Here is a 20,665-nt window from a genome sequence, read left to right on the forward strand (position 1 = left end):
CCTTGGAGCACACCGAGGAAGCAGCGCAGGTAGTTCACCTGATCCCATCTTTAGCATACGCCGACGATTTCGCACTGTTGGCAAGATTCCCCGAGGAGTTGCAGCGGTTGCTGGACTTATGCGGGGTGGAAATGAAATGGCATGGTATGCGCTTTAGCTCAACCAAGTGTGTGGCTATGGTGCGGGGGCCTCACAACCATCAACCAGATCGAGTGTGGGATCTCCAGGGCAACGCAGTGCCGCAAACCAACGTGACCAAGTGCCTTGGCGTTCGACTGAGTGCGGGAGCAGATTATTTGACGCCACATGAGAGATTCCTCAGAGCGAAGGCCACTCGCACGAGAGGCATGTTAGGTCAACGGGCCTTGTGGACCTATAACCGATACGAGGTCACAAGGGCACCCTGGAAGATGGTGACGGTCATGGGCCTCACCTACGCCAATGCCGTGCTCTGTCTCTCGGCGCGTACGAGGGAATTCTTTAAGAGGCGCCGGAGGGAGGCCGGCCGAATGGCACTAGTGATACCCAAACACGTCCCTATCGAAACCATCCAGGGCGACATGGGTTGGTCGTCATTTTACAGCCGGGGAAGCAGTGGCGAAGGCGGCGTTTGAGAATTGCCTGTTCCGTCTTCCCGAGTCGAATGTGGCCCGTCAGACACTCATACACACCATTTTCGCCAGCCGAACGACGAGATGGACGCGCCGAGCACGAACTCTTCGGCAGAGGTACCGGCTCCCGACGGTATCGTTGGCCGCAAAAGCATCGGAGCTGGACAGTACAGCACAGAAGAAGATCGAGATCCAGGTACAGCTGGTCGAGACGGAGGAATGGAAGAAGACTTTCGAGGAAAAAGTGTCATTGGACCTTTACCGGGCGGAGAAGGACACCATCCGAAAGGAGCTGTGGTGTGATAACTCGCGCGGTAGTGGTTTGCTGGCAGAGGCGGGAAGGTATTTTTGCAGGTCGTGAAAGCGCAATCACATGACACAAAAGTGACGTACAGCTACGTCACTTTTGCGTGTCCTGTCGACGTTTTCTTTGTTTTTTTTTATTCTACTGGGACAGTGAGAAAAGCGCTTGGCCGTCGGAGCGCGGCTTCGAGCTGGTGGAGGGAGAGCATCTAGTCGTCCGCACTCAACAGCACGCACGCTTTCTTCTGTATTTCTTTTCCCTATTAGTGGGGAGAGGTTGAAAGGAGGGGCGGGTAAAGCCCCTCAATAAAGGGGCTTTAGGGGCGGTCAGGCTAGCCAACGTAGACAGTGTGGTTAGAGTGGTTTCAAACGAGTGACGGCTTGGAGCTGCCCTTGGTAAAGCTGTATGCACGCTTGCTTCCTTTCTTCTTTTTTCCTAGCTGTGAGGTATGGGCTGGTTTTGCTTGAGCGGCAGCGGAGGGAGTGCTGAAGATTTTCTGTGCCGTTTACTTGGCTCAATCAGCTGCTTTTGCACCTTAAAAGTTACGCCTCAATTATGTACATACAACTATAACTTTAATATATATATATATATATATGTAGTGACGTATCCGTAAGCTAAGTGACATCTTGTATAATTTCACAGCTTAATAACATTACGTTTGGGCGCAAGATGCTGTCATGCAGTGAAAAGTTATTTGCTTTTTGCCACTACAAAACTGCATGTTTGTGGGCGCGCGTGTGTGCAAATAACTCATGCGCAGGTACTCAATATATTTGCGACCACGCATAAGGTCGGTACTCTTGCACGTTTTCATTGTAGCGAGGAAGCAAACTTACAATACCTGCAGCGCGCTGCGAAGAAGCAGGCTCGCGACTCGAAGTCCCTGCGTCGCTTCGAATACCAGCTCTAACCCCGCCGGACTACCGGAAGAAAGAGAAGGAAAGCAAATTTAGACTGCGTACGCACAGAATCTGCACTCAATTCAACGGGGGGGGGGGGGGGGGGTGATTCTGTTTTTCTGCTGCCCATAGTCATGTCAGCACTAGGGAGAAGGCTGTGTTGGAGGAGGAGCCATGGCGTGGACAGAACAAACTGCCGCGAGCGCTTCCTCTTACAAGTAAAACAACAAAAACAAAAAGACTCCGCGAGATACGTGTACGTGACGTGTAGGCTACGTCACCCATGTGTCACATGATTGCGGATCGACGACCTGCAAAAACATTCTCCCCAGGCACGCTCGGGAGCGTTACGTACACGCAGGTGGAGAGTGAGATTCACGGCTGGCCTCCCGACTATGTGCGCTCTCTGCGGGGTGGCAGAGGAGTCAACAGACCACGTGGTACTCGAGTGTCCAGCTATCTCTCCGCCTGCCCGTCCGATGTCACTACCTACAGCACTCGGCTTTAGGCTTGCAAGTGGAGAGGCAGCCTCAGTGGATGCTATCGAGGCTACGAAGAGACGGTTGGAGCTTTGGTGGCGAGCAGCAGGGAGCAACACCCCTGTGACGTAGCCGCAACTAAAGTGATTTTTAAAGCGCAACTCTTTGGCCCCCGTTCCTGGGTATCGCGTCGTCGTCGACGTCGGCCGCGACGGCCACGTAACCAGCTCCGCCCCTCTTTCAGCCCCCCAGTTCGAGCCGGCGCTTCGGCAACCGGAGCCTCGCAGGAAGAGGGGGGCGGGGGGGGGGGCTACACTTAGCGGCGAACGATGGGGGCAGGAGCGCTCGCAGCAACCGGAGAACACGAGGAAAGGAGAGGGGGGCGCTGCCTGCGCGGCGAAGAGATAGCAGCGACCGCTGACGCCGCTAGCAAGTCAAGACAACGTGACTGCGTAGAACACCGTCGCCGCCATGCAGAAAGAGGAGGATGGGTCCCCCCTCTTCTTGCGTGGCGGCGAGGGTGCTCTCTGGTTGCTGAAACGCCGGCTCGCTATCAGCGGATCACGGTGCGTGCATCCCGTTCTTACTCGCTTCACTCGGTAGCGGCGTCAGCGGCATCAGTCAGTCGCTGCTCTGTTCGTCGCGCAACGTTCCTATGGGCCCACGCGATGCCTCCCGCAACCTCCCGATAACTCAATTACTCTCTTCATTTCTCCGACCACGAAGCTTCTTTCATGACAGCCAAGAACTGTTAGTGGAGTGTTTCTTTAAGGAATACGTGTGAAAAATTAAAAAAGTTGTTTGTAACTGTACATACGTGTCTTGCTCGAAATCTTTGCCTCAATAAAGGTGAAGCAGCTGATGAGCTGCGCTCAAATTTCGCATTAGGAAGTAACGTAATCGTGGACAATTTTTTTGTGTGCGTTTATTTCTTTTTTTTTTGGGGGGGGGGGCACGCCTTTAGCTTTATGAAGTTAAACCGGCGACTCGCTGTGAAGGGTAGGCCATCATCACCATCATCACCATAGGCCGCCGCCGCGTCGTCTGCTCCATGTTCTGTGCACGAGAAGCGCAAACCGCGGTTACGCGAAGCCGCGGTAATGTCAGCCAAATAGCAGTCATGCCGTTTATCGAGGTTACCGTAAACTGAGCTTTTCGTCGATCTTTGTTAGTGCTTTTAAACGAGGAAATAGCGGCATCTGCGGGCGGGATTCAGGTGCGCGTCGGCCCCCAGTATACGAAGAGCGCACGAGCTGATCCGGTCGAACAGGGACTGAAACACGCCTGAAAAGCAATACATAAAATGCGAAATGTATAGAGTGGCGTCGGATGGCGCTTTTCTACAATCTTCGGGTACCGCCCGACAGCGCAGCATCGTAACGTATTGGGCGCGGCGCACTACATCGATGCACCCAATATCTTGGCCGTCCTGTCTTAGCAGCATCGTTATACGCTGCTCGTTGACGAACCCTAAGTTAGGCTCTAACCGCCTCATGAAAGGAGACGATAAGCTCTTGAGGCTTACAGCACCGGATGCCGCACGCTTAGAGCAACGGCGCCCGTGAGCGTGAATGATACGAAGGACAACACCGCTGCTGTCTGCTTCTCACTAATCGTCGCTAGGCCTAAATTCGTATCGAAGCTACAGCAGACGGCAGTAGATCAGCGAGGCGTTCTAGTAAGTAGACCACTCGATCATGAAACTTTTTTACTCTCAACTCCACTGTTTCGTAGTAAAGGAAATGATTATTTTCGGCGACGCCTTCAGCGGAGCTAGCGCACAAGAACACGGGCACCGCACCGGCTGTGCAAGAGCTCCCACCGTATGGGTCGGCATTTCACAAGAAGCATTCATTTTTGAAATTCCCTTTTCTGTGGCCTGTTATTATTACGAGAAAAATAAATTTCAGCATGCTTTTCTGACGCTGATGCAAGGGATCTGCCGTATATATTGCTGGCGCGGACGACTTGAGCAGAAGGCACTGCCGGCTCAGCTGGCGCGGTTCTGTTTACAGCGGATAGGAGCAGTACTCGATGGCGGCGTTGCGTCGAAAATGGATGCCTGGCCATGAACTAAATCGCGCTTCGCTGCAGTCTGTGTTCTTTTTTTCAAAATCGTACTGAGTAAACTTATTGGGAGTCATGTTAGCAAGGGCGAACACAGTACAGTGTATCGGCAGCTTATCTACGCCGGCACAGCAGCAGACGATGCGGTGGCCGGCGTCGCTCTGTGACGTCACCAAGCGTTTCTACATGGCGACCGTTGCCGGTGGGAGGAGCTTCGCGGTGCCAACTTCAGCTACTTATTTCAAAATAAGGAATGCGTCTAGGGCGCTCAAGTTTCGGAAATAGGAAAATAAGGTCCAATATCATCTGTCAGACTACAAAACTGTGATATATTGGATGACCGTGGCATGACTCCTTTAATAAAGAATCCAAAAGAAGTTGCCCACTGTAAAACTGAAAGATGATGGGACATTTTCTCTGAACAATAATTCTGGAGAGCCAATTTCACCTGCTTAATCCCCCTCTGTCCTGAATGCTGTATTCTGAAATGTACTTCGTCCATGACTGTAGAATGCGTTCCGGATGAATTTGCAGCTTTCAAGTGTTCTCCGATGTTACCAGTGGCCATTGATCCTGGAGGGTATCGCGGGAATAATTGATTCTCTGAAAATCTCATCTTCCAGGCCTAACGACAAATTCAAAATTTCCAAAGCAAACTACCATATGGTTATCTATATTTTTGGTAATAGCAATCTTTTGAATGCGGTGCACTATAACACATCAATGGAAGACCGGGAAGGTGGTTCCGTTGGCCAAATCAGGTAACATACATTATCCTCTAAACTACAGACCCATTTCATTAATAAGCATTCCTTACAAATTGTTGGAGCACGTGCTGTATTCGCATACCTTTTACTTCTTAGTAGAGAACACATTTTTCACAAGTGCGCAACATAGCTTCAGACGTTTATATTCCTGTGATACGCAGTTATTGGTTTTTACGCATTGTTTGCGTACTACTCTTGATAAACACTCTGACACTGACGTCATTTTTCTTGACTTTTTCAAAGCATTTGATAAGGTTAACCATAAGTTATTAATGTATAAGCTGTCTCTTAAATTTAGATCCTAAACTTCTTACTTGGATTACTGACCGCTGCCAATACGTAACACTTGACGGCTATGACTCAAACCTAACAAAAGAAACGTCTGGTGTTCCTCAGGGTTCTGTTTTAGGTCCGTTGCTCTTCCCAATATTTGTTAATGACCTTCCTAATCACGTGACATCTTCGATGCATCTTTACGTTGACGACTGCGTTGTTTATCGGGAAATTTCCAATGAAAATGACGCGAGCATTTTGCAGTGAGACAATAACAGCATTGTTAACTGGTGCAAGACGTGAAAAACGGAGCTCAGTGCTAGCAAATGCAAGAAAATGCGGGTTTCCCGTCGCGGCACGTATCCACCAAAGTACCATCTGAATAATACGGAACTGGAAGCCATATCATCGTATCGGTATTTAGGTCTAATCATAACCTCAACGCTGTTGTGGCAATCGCACATTGATTCAATAATTTTCAACTCTAACCGCATGCTCCGGTATATACGACGTAATTTCAGCAAGGCCTTTTTTCACTAAAAACGACTTTTTGTAAGACACTCGTGCGGTCCAAACTCGAATATGCTGTTTCCATATGGGACCCTAACCAAGTTAACTTATGTCAGTCGCTCGAACTTGTGAAGACAGCATGTGAAGACAGAACTTGTGAAGACAGGCAGAACAAGCATGAAGTCCAGTCAGTCTTTAGTTACCCTGTCTCTGCGTGGAATTTTTTTTTTCGTTTATGACTCTTTTACAAAATATACCATCATTCATATTTAAGGGCGCAGCTCATTCCAGAACATTGTTATCGCTCATCACGAGTAGACCCCAGACACAAAGTAGGATACATTCATTGCAACTCGTACAGATTCTCTTACTCATTTTTACCACATAAATGAATGACGACTGGAACCATCTCCCGGCTGATATCGCATGCATCAACGATTACGTCCTTTAAAGGAAGGCTTTATCAGCCTTTACGTTTGTCGATGCTGCAGACTAATCGGTGAAGTGCCTGGCTCTGTGTGTGTTCGTACTTTTGGATCGAAGTGATCACATTTAGGTGTTGCTTACGAGTTCTGCTATGCCATAAAACGATCTGCTTATGTAGTTGGTTTTCTGTTTTACTCTTTTTTCATTGGCTGTGTACCATTTTGTATTTTGCGCGTGTTAAATAGCCTGTCCGAAATTTACGTAATGTTCAGTTGTTTTTTTTTCATACTGAGGTGTAATTACTTAAAAAAAAATGGTTTGCTATTTCTTGTTCCAAAATTGTTGTAATTTGGTTATTAATACTGATTTGTGTAATGTGCTCTGTATCAAATGTTCACTGTTCTAGCAGATGTCACCGCGTATTAATTTTATTTGTATCACCCCGGTATCCCACACCCCCCCTCTTCAATGCTTCGGCGATTGATGGTATGCAAAATAATAAATAAATAAACAAATAAATAAATAAATAAATAAATAAACAAATAAATAAATAAATAAATAAATAAATAAATAAATAAATAAATAAATAAATAAATAAATAAATAAATAAATAAATAAATAAATAAATAAATAAATAAATAAATAAATAAATAAGAGTGTGCGTGCTGTCTTATAGCACATGGATTACGAGGCTGTTTTTGAGCGCTACTTACTGCGTGATGTTGTGCCGCAGGTAGATGTTCAGCGTCGTGTTGAAAAAGTTGTAGAGTCCTGTCAACTTGGGCACCACGGTGGCACATGTTCCGTGCTTAAGCCATTCATGTTTCCTGCCCGAGACGCAAAAGACTCTAGTTTGATTGAAGACAAATTATCTTTTAATCTAGTCTCCTGCATCTCTTGGCTATCCGAATATGCGTTACATGATGCTTATTATTTTGTTTTCTGTGTCTCGATGTGGTCGCGAACGCGTCCTCTCGCTGTATAGGAAAAGTGGTCCTTTAAACCTGCCTGATCGGAAAGAACACACGAACGACTTAAACTCTCAAAAGGTGCCCCGAGAAATTCGACGATACCTCGAACAGGCGTGCAATACTTCTTACACGGGTCATTCGACGCCCATCGGGACCGTCGAAATTCTTGAGGGCCATCCAGATGCGCTGCTGGCAGACGTCAAATTTCGATAGCTATAGAGTTGTGAGAAACGTCTTATTCTGAAGCAATTAAGTGTGGTATTTAATGAAATATGCGCCCGAGAAAAGTATTAAAATGCTATACAGTTGGCCACAATGCATTGACAGCAACGGCACGGCGCAGGTGTCCAATAATACGGATTCTGTTTCATCGCCCGGGAAGCTGCAGCAGATCAGTGATAGTTTTTTACCTGATCACTGTCGTCGTTGGAGCTCTTGTGAGGTAAAGCGCCAAGACGGGTGGCGCAGAAACAAAAGCGGCGTCAGTTACATGACAGTATGCGGAGCTGTAACTTTGGTGGTGCCTAGAAAAACTTAGTTTATGAACTAGTTAACATCGAATATCTGGCAGTTAGGTGTAGGAATTGTTATCGGCTGTCACGCGCTCGGTAATCACCGGAGGTTATCATCGAAACATGACAAAAGGGGGGTGGTCGTTCGATGTCCGGCGTAGCCGGTAAGCAAACGTGGAGAATGAGACGAAGACGTGTTGATTTGAAACAACAAGACCGATGATTACACAAAACATTTAGTAGACCGCAATTAACGTACTAAAGGACATCGAAATGAGTGAAGAAAACAGTCTATTTAAACACTCCGAATTACGTATACATAGTTAAACATGCTTTTTCGGAATGAAAGTAACAGTCCAAGTAACAGCAAAGGAAAGAAAGTTTAGAGCAGGGTAGAACATACAATTGACCGGGGAACGCGGCGACAGTCCATCACTGGGACGACGCAGACGGGTGGCCCTCGAAGGCGATGATCATTCCGAGGCAGCAGCTTGAGTGCCGTAGATGCGGTGCCGGCGGCCGCGGTTCGGGAACCCCCCTCGGGAGTACGCGGCAGCTCGGGTTTCCTTCCGAGGAGCGGACTAGGCGGACTGACTTTGGGACCTCGGCGGCTCCTTGTTAAACCTTCTGAAGGGACACTCGTGGACGATGACACGTGCGCAGGGTCAGAGTCCGAAACAAAACACACACTTAGGGCGCACAAAAGTTGTTCACTCATAGAGGAAGGCTCATGTAGACACACCACATTTTAGCACTGCTTGGCCGCCATCTTAGGTTTGAAAAAAGTAACATGCAACAAAAACAACAGTTATGTACGCCACAACTTCCGTTCTTCTGGGGGTCACATTGACAGGAAAAAATATACAGGTATAGAAAGGAAGCTCTATACTTTGGACGTAGTAGGGGTGACTTTTAGTGGGGAAACAAGCAGCGCGTAACTCTTCCGCTCGAGCATGGAGAGAGTTCGAGCTAACCGAAAGAAGGCTATATCGTTTGAGGCAACGTACACGTGCGCGTTCTTGCACGCCCGACCACCGGTTACAGGTCCCGTGAACATATGAGGTTTACAGAACAACAATTCAGTGTTGCAATAAATACGACATGGGCAAATTAATGGACGCCGCCTATTGTGTGGCATCATCGTTTCTCGAGTTTTTTTGCTCTTACGAGCCTGTTCGGCGGTAGAGCCGTGTCGTCGTTGTTGTCGGTGTCACCCAGCTAAAGAAAGTCCCGACACAGTCACGGGCCAAGAAGAAGAAGAGAAAGAAGGGCCACACTCTACGCCGCTAGGTTGGGGCTTCGCTTCTGAAATGAAAAATTATTTGCCAAAACTGCAGAACCAACCTGTACATTCCACCCATGCCAAGAAACATGAGCCCCATTCACAACAAAGAGAGAAGAGAAGACAGAGCCAAATCAATCAGACAGAGCCAAATCAATCGAAAAGGAGATGAGCAAGCTTGACCCGAAGTCCGTGGCGTACACTGACGCAGCCACCGGGAAATCGGGAGCTGCAATCGCAGCAGTGGTGGACGGAGCCGGAGCCCCTCTAATCACGGCGTCTATAAAAACAAGAAATGTAGTCATCGCTGAAGCGGTAGCAATTGCGCTAGCCTGCGTCGGCACAAAAGCTAAAGTGATTATAAGCGACAGCAAAACAGCCATTTGGAAGTTGACAAAAGGAAGAGTGTCATCCGCGGCTAAAAAAATTCTCGAATCCAGTGAGATCTCACGGAGGATTACAATAAAATGGACCCCAGGCCACGAATCGGTGTCTGGAAACGAAGCCGCTCACGCGCTCGCCCGAGATATCTACCACCGGACGAACGTCGAGCAGGTCGACAACCCAGAACCCGAGGAGAGGTTAAACACCTACCACGAGATCTGTGAATACTACAAACTAAACAGAAAAACATTCTCCACTCCACATAAAGAGCTAAACAATGAAGAGGGAGGCCAAAAGTCTTCGCAGACTACAGGCAGGAAATTACACCAACCCGGTATGGCTGCACCATTTAAACGTAGATGACAGAAAACACAAAAACTGTAAACACTGCGGACAGAGAGGTACTCTAGATCACATAATCTGGCAATGCCCCTTTTCGCCTGGGGCAGTGGCCAACATTCATGACACGGAAGCTTGGGAATCCCTTCTCCAAAGCGAAACCCTTGAGACCCAAAAAGAAGTCGTCCGCCTGGCGGCTTATGCCGCGAAGAATCAATGTATCCTTGCGCGCTTCTACTCGCGGAGTCCCAGCCCCCTATTCGGGTTTGCGTACCTGGGTGGGGGAGTAGGGGAACCTCCTGTATTGACGGCAATAAAGTTTTAAATAATAAATTGGCTGTGGAGAAAAACAGTGCTTTGACGGCGTAGCAGTTGTTTTCTACGTGACCGAGCGAGAGTCATGAGCAACGGGAGAGCCAGAGAATTTCCCAGAACAAAGCCACGATCCTCTTTGCCTCGTGAGAGAAATAGAGGGCTTTGTGACTGCACATACATACATACATACATACATACATACATACATACATACATACATACATACATACATACATACATACATACATACATACATACATACATACATACATACATACATACATACATACATACATACATACATACATACATACATACATACATACATACATACATACATACATACATACATACATACATACATACATACATACATACACACACACACACACACACACACATACATACATACATACATACATACATACATACATACATACATACATACATACATACATACATACATACATACATACATACATACATACATACATACATACATACATACAAGCTTCATTTCAAATTCATTGTCTCGATATGTCTCAGAAACACTTAAATAGGTGCTCTCAAATTTCGTTTTAGGGAGTATCGCAATCGCCCTTATACTTTTTTCTTCTGTTTTCTTAATATTCATTGAATTAGCGGCTGACCTCAAGGGCCCTTTAGATTCAGCGGTCGCTCGTGAACCTTCCCTGTCGAACTCGCGGTTGTAAACTGCTGCATGGCACCGACCCATTTCCATTGAGTTCGAGGATCATTGAATCAGTGGACACTGAAATTGCCAAGGTGAAAAGATATGCTACTTTTTGATTTTATTGCAGCTCTGCTGTAGCTGAAATGTGTGAATACGAGCGCAGACGCAGGGCCGAGAGAAGAATTTTGTCTCTCCTGTTTTTGCGTCTCTCTTCGCGCAGTGGGGACTTTTAGCCGTTTCAACTATTCGAATGGGCTAAGTAAAATGTGCAATCGAATATTTAAACCACAGTAACGGATTCCTTCCTGGTCACTTGCATTTTATACAAGAAATTCGCACTCACCAGAACTTATTGTTGTCTTCGCTCATGGAAGGCCAGTACTGGTCAAGCTGTGTTAATATGGGCTGAAAATGTGTGAACATCAGAGGTGAGCCTCAAAAGCGCAGACTACAGAAATACGCGCTCACCGATAGGACCGTGACATTGTATTGAAGAGTGCGGTTGCAGAACTCGGGATCAGACGTGTTCGACGAAGGCCTGTGTTGAAGACGAACGGCAGTGTTCCGTGCATCATAGGCAGAGAAGAATGCGTTTGCAGGATGAGATGTCGGCAATTTTTTTACACGAAGGAAAAAGTCTGTTCACAATTAAAGAGCTGTCTGTCTCACACACTGCTATATACAGTTCACGCTCTATGCTTGGCGTATTGAAACTCGCGTACGCCTGTTTTTATTTTTTTTTTGTCAAGCCGTAATGGAAATTCTTATTTCTGACTCCATTCACAATTTGTACATCATGTTACGAATAACAAATTAAAAGAATGAATGAAAACCAGGTTACGCCTTACTGTGTGATGTTTTTGCCATAAAGACAAAATAATTATGCACTTTGACACGTTTACGCCCCACGCTCACTCTTATAAGTGCTTCCAATGGAAGCGTGATCTTTCCTTTATTATGTTTCGATATTAACCTAAACTTCTGTGTCAGTATAAAGAAAGAAGAAATACCTAATTCATTTTATTTGAGATTTTTGCTGCGCATTCATTCGAAGCGGGCAAACAGTTATGGCGGGGCATGAGCATTCTTACCAGAGCCCGTGTATTGTCCAGAAGTTCCTCTCCTTTGATTTCAAGCACTACGGAAGTGGGCGGAGAGAGATAACGGAAAGCGTGATTAGATAAGATGTTATTAGAAGAAAAAGCGGCGCCTCTTATCTAGGCAGCCTTGTTCTTTCCGCACAATGTATCGGAGATGTGACCTCTATCCCACTATATCAGCAGACTTCTACCGTCTTTTCTTCTTATTTTATAAAGCCCCTTCGTGCACACGACGCTTAGGTGCGTAAAAAAGAGAGCTATTGACTCTGAGCGGTCGATAATATATTATCGTGCTGATGGAAGCTCTAGACGAAATTGGCACATGTGTAAGTGCGTTGTAGTGGCACAGTCGCTATTGCGTTCTTCTTTTTCTGTATGAACTGGAAGGGGACAAAGACGGCAATTCCAGTCATGTGAATGCGTACAAAACAAAATAATAAAAAAGCAAATTCTTCCTTATATATAGTTTTGGTATATGACCACTGGTGTCGCTAGGTTGTGCTTCTGAAAATTGAACATTTTCAGTGCAGCTACAAAGCTTGCAATGCAGTAGAATCAGCGCCACGCGGGATAGCGAGCGTTTCTTGCCGCACGGCGATGCGTGCGTTAACCTTTGACACACTGACAATTTCGGACAAGTGGCTTACCTATCTGACCGAAATCTGACCGAAATCAAACTGACCTTTTCGTGGCCCGCGCTGCAAACGCCCGGGCTCCACTGCTGACTGAACATGAAGTATGTGACGGTCAGCTCGCTCCGAGACCTTTTTGCATCAATACATCTGCAAGGTCAAAGAAAAGTTGAAGGGAGAGGGAGGCATCGCCATGAACACTACACTATCTGCAGCCATCGGGCGATCTGCGAGTCAACGAGCAGTGGATGCTGGGATTCATGGCCACTCATTTCCCGACTTTATTAGATCCCGCACTTTTAAGGCGAAAGCCTTTAATGGCTCATGCTGTCGTGGACGAAATGTGTCCCGCTTTTGCGGTGGCTCTCATCGGCCGAGGCGGGATGACGTCATAGAGGTCTCGACCAATCACAGAGCACCAATGCGCGAATGCGTGCCTTATATGGCCATATGGCAATCAATGATCAATCCCTGATTATTGACTAATTAATAAATTAGTAATTGATAACTAATTAAGTAGTTCATGAATTAACAACAATGACCAAGTAATAAATAATTAAGTAATTATTTTTTGTGTACTTAATGAATAATTAACTAATTCACAACTAATTCACAATATATACCTGATGCAAGCATCAGGTATATATATACCTGATGCTTGCAATACCTGATGCTTGCAAAGGCGCCATGGCATTTTTTTTCTAAGCCATGCTTATTAAGAAAGGAGTGGATAATTTAGTATTTAAAAAGAGCCGCCGGGATGGCGCAATGATTGGTGCGCTCGTCTACAGTGCCCAAGGACGCGGGATCGAATCCCGGCCTCGGCGGCCGCTTTTTCCTGGGGGCGAAAAGCTAGGCGCCCATGTGCTGTGCGATGTCAGTACATATATATACCTGATGCTTGCAAAGGCGCCATGGCATTTTTTTTCTAAGCCATGCTTATTAAGAAACGAGTGGCTAATTTAGTATTTAAAAAGAGCCGCCGGGATGGCGCAATGATTGGTGCGCTCGTCTACAGTGCCCAAGGACGCGGGATCGAATCCCGGCCTCGGCGGCCGCTTTTTCCTGGGGGCGAAAAGCTAGGCGCCCATGTGCTGTGCGATGTCAGTACATATATATACCTGATGCTTGCAAAGGCGCCATGGCATTTTTTTTCTAAGCCATGCTTATTAAGAAACGAGTGGCTAATTTAGTATTTAAAAAGAGCCGCCGGGATGGCGCAATGATTGGTGCGCTCGTCTACAGTGCCCTAGGACGCGGGATCGAATCCCGGCCTCGGCGGCCGCTTTTTCCTGGGGGCGAAAAGCTAGGCGCCCATGTGCTGTGCGATGTCAGTACATATATATACCTGATGCTTGCAAAGGCGCCATGGCATTTTTTTCTAAGCCATGCTTATTAAGAAACGAGTGGCTAATTTAGTATTTAAAAAGAGCCGCCGGGATGGCGCAATGATTGGTGCGCTCGTCTACAGTGCCCAAGGACGCGGGATCGAATCCCGGCCTCGGCGGCCGCTTTTTCCTGGGGGCGAAAAGCTAGGCGCCCATGTGCTGTGCGATGTCAGTACATATATATACCTGATGCTTGCAAAGGCGCCATGGCATTTTTTTCTAAGCCATGCTTATTAAGAAACGAGTGGCTAATTTAGTATTTAAAAAGAGCCGCCGGGATGGCGCAATGATTGGTGCGCTCGTCTACAGTGCCCAAGGACGCGGGATCGAATCCCGGCCTCGGCGGCCGCTTTTTCCTGGGGGCGAAAAGCTAGGCGCCCATGTGCTGTGCGATGTCAGTACATATATATACCTGATGCTTGCAAAGGCGCCATGGCATTTTTTTTCTAAGCCATGCTTATTAAGAAACGAGTGGCTAATTTAGTATTTAAAAAGAGCCGCCGGGATGGCGCAATGATTGGTGCGCTCGTCTACAGTGCCCAAGGACGCGGGATCGAATCCCGGCCTCGGCGGCCGCTTTTTCCTGGGGGCGAAAAGCTAGGCGCCCATGTGCTGTGCGATGTCAGTACACGTTAAAGAACCCCAGGTGGCCGAAATATATATATATATATATATATATATATATATATATATATATATAGGTACGAATTCGTCGTTATCCGTAGCTCTACCCGTGACGTCATTTTAGGAAGTAGATTTTTTTTTTCTGAAGCTGTGCGGGGCGACGGTCGAGGTTTATTTTGAACGTATACGAATGTGCCCAACCACATGGAAAGTGCTTTTGATGCAAAACCGGTGTTTTGTGTGATCTCAAGATACTATCGTACCATCGCGGCTGCAGCGTGTGTCCGGTGTTTGCTGCTATTGGCAAAGGTGAAATGTTTGAAGTGGAACCAGTGCATTTGTCCTGTTGCAGAGTTATAATGCCACACTGTCTGGTGGTTAACGGCAGCGCGTGGTTATGGACCGTTAATTGATCATCTCAACCCGTCGTTTTGCCAAGTGGCTTAAAACGTGCTTTATGTGAACCCCATGCGCCTCCAGCTCTGGCATCGGTCACTGCTGCCCTGGTTAACTTGCGCTGAACGCACAATTGAGGGCATGGTCAACAAAACACTCAGCACCCCTCAACGCCACTCACTTGTAGACATTGTGCTGCAGTATTTAGCTGTCTTCGACTTCTCACACCTTCGCGGACCACCCTCTATTCCCAAGTTTCGTATCCACCACACTATCAATACCGGTTCGTCTCGCCCGATTAGTCAAAAGCCTTATCGTGTGTCGCCGTCGGAGCACAAAGTAATCCACGAGCAAGTCACAGAAGTGCTTGAGAGGAAGGTCATTCAGAAATCGTCCCTGGGCTGCTCCCGTGATTCTTGTCCGTAAGACGGCACGTGGCGATTTTGCGTGGACTACCGCCGGTTAAATTCCATCACCAAAAAGGATGTATACCCTTTGCCTCGCATTGATGACGCCATAGACTGCCTCTCTGGCGCTTTTTATTTTTCTCGCGTCGATCTGCAATCCGGTTACTGGCAAATCCCGGCGCATTTGCCGGACAAAGAAAAAATGGCGTTTGTAACGCCGGATGGACTTTTGAATTTAATCTGATGCCGTTTGACTTTGCAATGCGCCTGCGGCGTTTGAGAGATTTATGGACACGGTATTGCGCGGCTTGAAATGGGACATATGTCTGTGCTATCTTGATGACGTCGTATGTTTTGGTAAAACGTTCGACGAGCATAAGGACCGCTTAGCGCACGTATTAGACTGTTTGCATAACGCCGGATTAGTCCTCAATTCCAAGAAGTGCCGCTTTGGCGAGCGTCAAGCGTTGGTGCTCGGCCATCTCGTTGATGAGGAGGGCGTGAGACCAGACCCCGAGAAAACAGCAGCTGTGGAGTCATTTCAAGCACCACGGATAGTCAAAGAGGTCTGCAGTTTTGGGGGGTTATGTTCCTATTTCGGGCATTTTATTTACCACTTTGCAGATATCGCCTACCCGCTCACGTGCCTTCTTCACAAAGGAGCTTTATTGGAATGAACTGCCGAGTGCGATGCCTCATTCCCCCAGCTGAAGTTTCTACTAATCTCACATCCCGTTCTCCGGCATTTCGACTCCTCTGCCCAAACAGATACTGTTGCTAGTGGTGTTGGCATCTTTGCTGTTATGGTTCAGTGCAGAGATGATCAGGAACACGTTATTGCATATGCGAGCCGCTCCCTGAGCAAGCCTGAACGCAACTAAACCGTCAGTGAACAAGAATGCCTTGCTGTGATCCTCGTTGTGCAGTGGTCGTACTTGTATGGTCACCCTTTCGCGATTGTAACTGGCCCTCTGCTGGCTCGTCAATCTTCGATGCGGTATACAAGAGCGGGCGCCGACACGCAGACTGTCTCTCGCGAATGGCGCTGCTGTCTTGTGACAATTTCGACCACTATATTTCAGCCATTGTTCCCGACTTTCCTGACGTTGAGCTTTTTAAAACTGAGCAACGCGAAGATCCATTTCTACAGCCTCTGTTTGCTACCGCACGTAGCCAGGGAGTTAAAGGCCGTTTCTGTATCTGCCACGGTCTCATGTGGAAAAAGAACTCCTGTGGGCCCACGATACCTGCTCGTAGTTACAAAGGCTCTGTGCTCCTCTATTTTACGTGTGATGCATGACGACCCCGCATCCGGATATCTGGGATCGGTTCGGACACTCCGCCGAGTTCAAGAGTGGTTTTACTGGCCGAGAATGCGTTCCGCAACAGAACAATATGTGGCCAGCTGCACGCAGTGTCAGCGTTCATAAACGCCCCATATCCGCTCCACCTGCCCTATACTTAACTCTGTTGCGCCTCCCAGCAGTCCGTTCGAGCAGGTTGGAATTGTCCTTCTTGAGCCTTTTTCAAATCTCCAAACGGCAATCGGTGGATATGTGCCGACTACCTTACTCGCTATTGGGAAACAGCTGCTCTACCATCGCGCATCAAGTGTCGCTGTTCCTTTTGAACGATCGCTCCTCTTGTGGCATGGACGAGTAGTGACAGAGGCCGCCAATTCACTGCCGATATCGTCGAGGAGCTGCTACGTCTATGTACAGCACACGCACAGACAAACGGTTTGACGGAACGCATCAACAGGACACTGACCTACATGCTTGCCATGTATGCGGACTCGAAGCAGAAGAGCTGAGACACCATACTGCCCTACATTACTTTTAATACTCATGAAACTACCGGCTATTCTACCTCTTATACGATCGCCCGCCACCCTCGACACAAACCTGCCGTTTTCTACCAGTGAAAATCTGGATGTCGCAGAGATGTTGTTCTTGGCTGAAGAAGCTCGTCGGATTGCCTGCTTGCATCAAAACAGCGTTTCAAGAACCGCTACGATGGTCACCGCCGGCATGCGATCTACGCTCCGGGCGATATGGTGTGACTCTGGCGTCCAGTCCGGCGCCGCGGCTTGCGTCAAAAGCTACTGGCCCACTGTGATGGCCCTTATGTGGCCGTGACTAGGATAAGTGACATAAAAACGGGTTCTAGGTCCAATTGCTGCTAGAGAACGTGAGACAGCATCGCTTTTTTTTTCATACAGACGCGGAGCACGCGGCTTCCACCTCTGCCGAGAGGGCAGCAAGGGTAGCCTCCACCTGCGCTTTAATTTTTTTTCTTGCATGAGAAAAGAAAAAGAAAGTGCTGACGCAGATTCACGTGGAAACAGGCTCCGCGCGAACAGGTTTGAAGGCGTCCGGCGCCCCGTTATGCTTGAACACCGCACCGCTTCATCCGTCGTGTGGTTTCCCCGCCGCTGCCGCCGCGACGGAGTGGAGCACTGGCTGTGAGAATGAGGCCTGTGAGAAGTCGGTGTGACCATAGTGGTGCAATACGCCCCAGAAACAACGCCAGTGCTTTCGTGCCTGTAGACCTAACGATCTATCATTCCCGTTATGTCCATTGTTTCTCCGGTGTACCAGCCGCTCGGCAGGTGCATACGAACGGCCATATGCGACTTTGGGGAGAAAACAATGACGTATGCGTCCGCCGCTTGAGGTCCCGCGAAACGAACTGCTTTCTTTTTTTTTTTCTGGTACTTGCACTGACGTAGTGTGAACACTCGGCGAAAAAGGAGAGCTCTGTGGCTCGGCAGTAAATTTCCAGAGTGAGGGTGAAGGACGGTGAGGTGACGTACGAGATTCAGAAAACACTCATTGGTAAAATAAAGTGGCAGATAAGCCGACGCTGCAGCACTGTATATGTAGTACACAGATGGCTAAATGTAAAATTGAGGGATACGCCGTCTTTGACACTTTTAAGCTTCAGTTTGTCAAGACTAGGGCTCTGGCTTGAGGTCGAAATGCTACCACTGAAAATGGGGCGCCATATGTAAGATTGAACGATATTGATAGAGCGAATAAGCACTTTCTAGAGGCCTGGAACTATTTGAGACCTGGTTAGCAAGCAGTTTGTAGTCAGTTTTAAGAATGTAGAAATGAATAATAAGGGAACCTAATAAAACATGGTGCTGGGCTAGTTGGTAAGAAAACAGCGCAAAAAAAGACAACCACAGGAGAGGACACGACACAAAGGAACACACACAAAGACACAAAGTGTCGTGTCCTATCCTGTGGCTGTCTTTTTTGCGCTGTTTTCTTACAAAATAAGAATAGAATGTCGGCAAACCGGTAAGAGCCGATAGTTAAACCAAGTGCCAGGTAGAAAAAAATTCTGCAGGTTTCCGCAGGACAGACGCCAGGAGTTACGCCTGTTATCAGAGTGACAGCTGCCAACAGGTCAAGAGCGTGTCTCACCAATCGGCCACGTCGCTGCAGCTCTACGTGACAGGAAGTTCCTCACGCTTCCCTTTTCAGCTCGAAGTTTAATTTCTTATCACATTATCGTTGTCATCCTTCATTCAGCTCACCAGAAAGCCTGGCCACGTTACGGGCCATACAGAGCCACGAATTGTAGGCCAGTTGGTGAAGAGAACCTTTTAGACGTGAACGTGAGATGTAACAATAGCTTACCCGACAGTAGCCAGCAGAAAAAGAGGCAACGCCAGACAATGCATTTTCACGGAGCTCCGGTTGTGTTCGCCGAGATGCTTTTCTGTTGTTTTTTTTTTTTTTTTTTTTGCCGTTCGCGGACGGCGATTTAAACGAGCGCTGTATTGCCGTTAGATGAGCTAGGAGAGACTGCCACTGTTCGTCAGTGGGAGAGAATCCCGTGACTTTTAGTCGTGTTTTCACTGCTACGCGGTCGTCCCTTGCATTACGTCGAAGAACATCGATAAGCGCTTTGATAAGATACCGGTCGAAGTATAGTGATAAGCAGGTTTGACACATGTTGTCTGGCCGTCTTGCGACACTCGACATGCTTCACTATACATGGATACTACAGGAAGAAGTCTGGGAGTAGTGTTTAATTTCTGACTGTTAGTGCCGAATTACATGTATGGCAGGAAAGACGGATACGAGGTCCCGCCTGCTTCGTTTCTGTTGTCCTTGCCATTCCGCGCTAGCAGTCCGGCAAAAAAAGTCGCCTTTTGAAGAACTGTGTAAAAACAGCGTTGCTGGTAAGCAGCCTCAAAGCTGGCTACCCTGTCTTGCATTTCAGCGTTTTCACCCGACGGCTGGAAAGCCCGCTTGCTCTTAGGCTTCACCATGACATTATTTGCACATTCTGCCTTGTTTGGTTTGTTCTGATGTAGGGGTTTAACGGTCCTAACGAGACAAGGAATGCTGCTCTAGAGGGCTCCGAAAGCAATTTCGACCACATCGAGTTGTTTACCGCGCATTGACATCGCAGAGTATACACGGGTTCCTTGCGTTTCGCTTCCATTAAAACACGGCCATGCCACGGCCGGGATCGCGTGCATTTAAATCAATGTGTATCTTCGATCATCGGTACATGTTTGCAAAAGCGTGAGCTGAGAATGCGGAAAAAACGACACTGTGCAATTGCCGTTCTATCCACGGCTGCAAAACTTTTTTTTTTTTTTTTGGATTCATGGGAGCACCTAGACGTCAGGATTATATCTATATTAACGCTGATAACCTGAACACCTGCTGGTGTCTGACGAAAACACGAAAGGTCTAATATCGCTTTGCTTTAGACTTGCCGCTGTATATGGCGATGCGTGACAGAGTACTTCGATTGTGTCAGCAATTAAGATGCGAGGCTATGACTCTCAAAACGGTAGTTCGTATCGTGAGAAGTCGGCACGATGTAGGCATGCCAAGACGTTTCCAGCTAAACGACCTAAATGAATTCGCGCTTACCTTTGTATGAGAGAAGCCGTAGAGAGCAGCCGGCTATGAGAGAAGCCTCCAGAGATTTCGACCGCCTACCGTGCGCGGTCGTGTCACTGCACACTTAGCTTTTCGCCTCCATCAAAAAGCGGCCACCGCAGTCAAGGGATTGCTAACCAGTAGAGCAGCAATCGAAAAAAAAAAAAAGAAACAGAAAGGAAATGACAGTGTTTACATTTCTCAGTATCGATGAGTACACAGAGACGCCATAAAATGGACTACACAGCTGAACTTAACTGTTGCATGGTTTCCACTTCTACCTTGATAAATGCACATATATATACCCATGAAGGGGCATTGGCGAGGGTTCAATGTGGACTGCCAAATGTCCTACAAATACTGAATTAG

The 20,665-nt window shown here is 47.5% G+C and overlaps 1 protein-coding gene across 1 annotated transcript in view; it reads right to left on the reverse strand.

Annotated features, from left to right (window-relative positions):
• The window catches only part of LOC146175399 (ribonuclease Oy-like), a 32,847-nt gene extending 13,694 nt beyond the window's left edge, over positions 1-19,153 (reverse strand). The window contains exons 1-6 of the mRNA XM_084581746.1: positions 19,034-19,153; positions 12,619-12,718; positions 11,928-11,974; positions 11,305-11,374; positions 11,180-11,241; positions 7,053-7,166 (exon numbers count right to left, since the gene is read on the reverse strand). Of these exons, the coding sequence (XP_084437872.1) occupies positions 7,053-7,166; positions 11,180-11,241; positions 11,305-11,374; positions 11,928-11,974; positions 12,619-12,718; positions 19,034-19,077 (437 nt within the window). The 5' untranslated portion in view covers positions 19,078-19,153. The remainder of the gene's footprint in view (positions 1-7,052; positions 7,167-11,179; positions 11,242-11,304; positions 11,375-11,927; positions 11,975-12,618; positions 12,719-19,033) is intronic.
• Positions 19,154-20,665: the final 1,512 nt, after the last annotated feature.

Source organism: Amblyomma maculatum, chromosome 10 (genome assembly GCF_055883805.1).
Source record: "Amblyomma maculatum isolate TAMU_Amacu chromosome 10, ASM5588380v1, whole genome shotgun sequence".
Lineage (NCBI taxonomy): Eukaryota > Metazoa > Arthropoda > Arachnida > Ixodida > Ixodidae > Amblyomma > Amblyomma maculatum.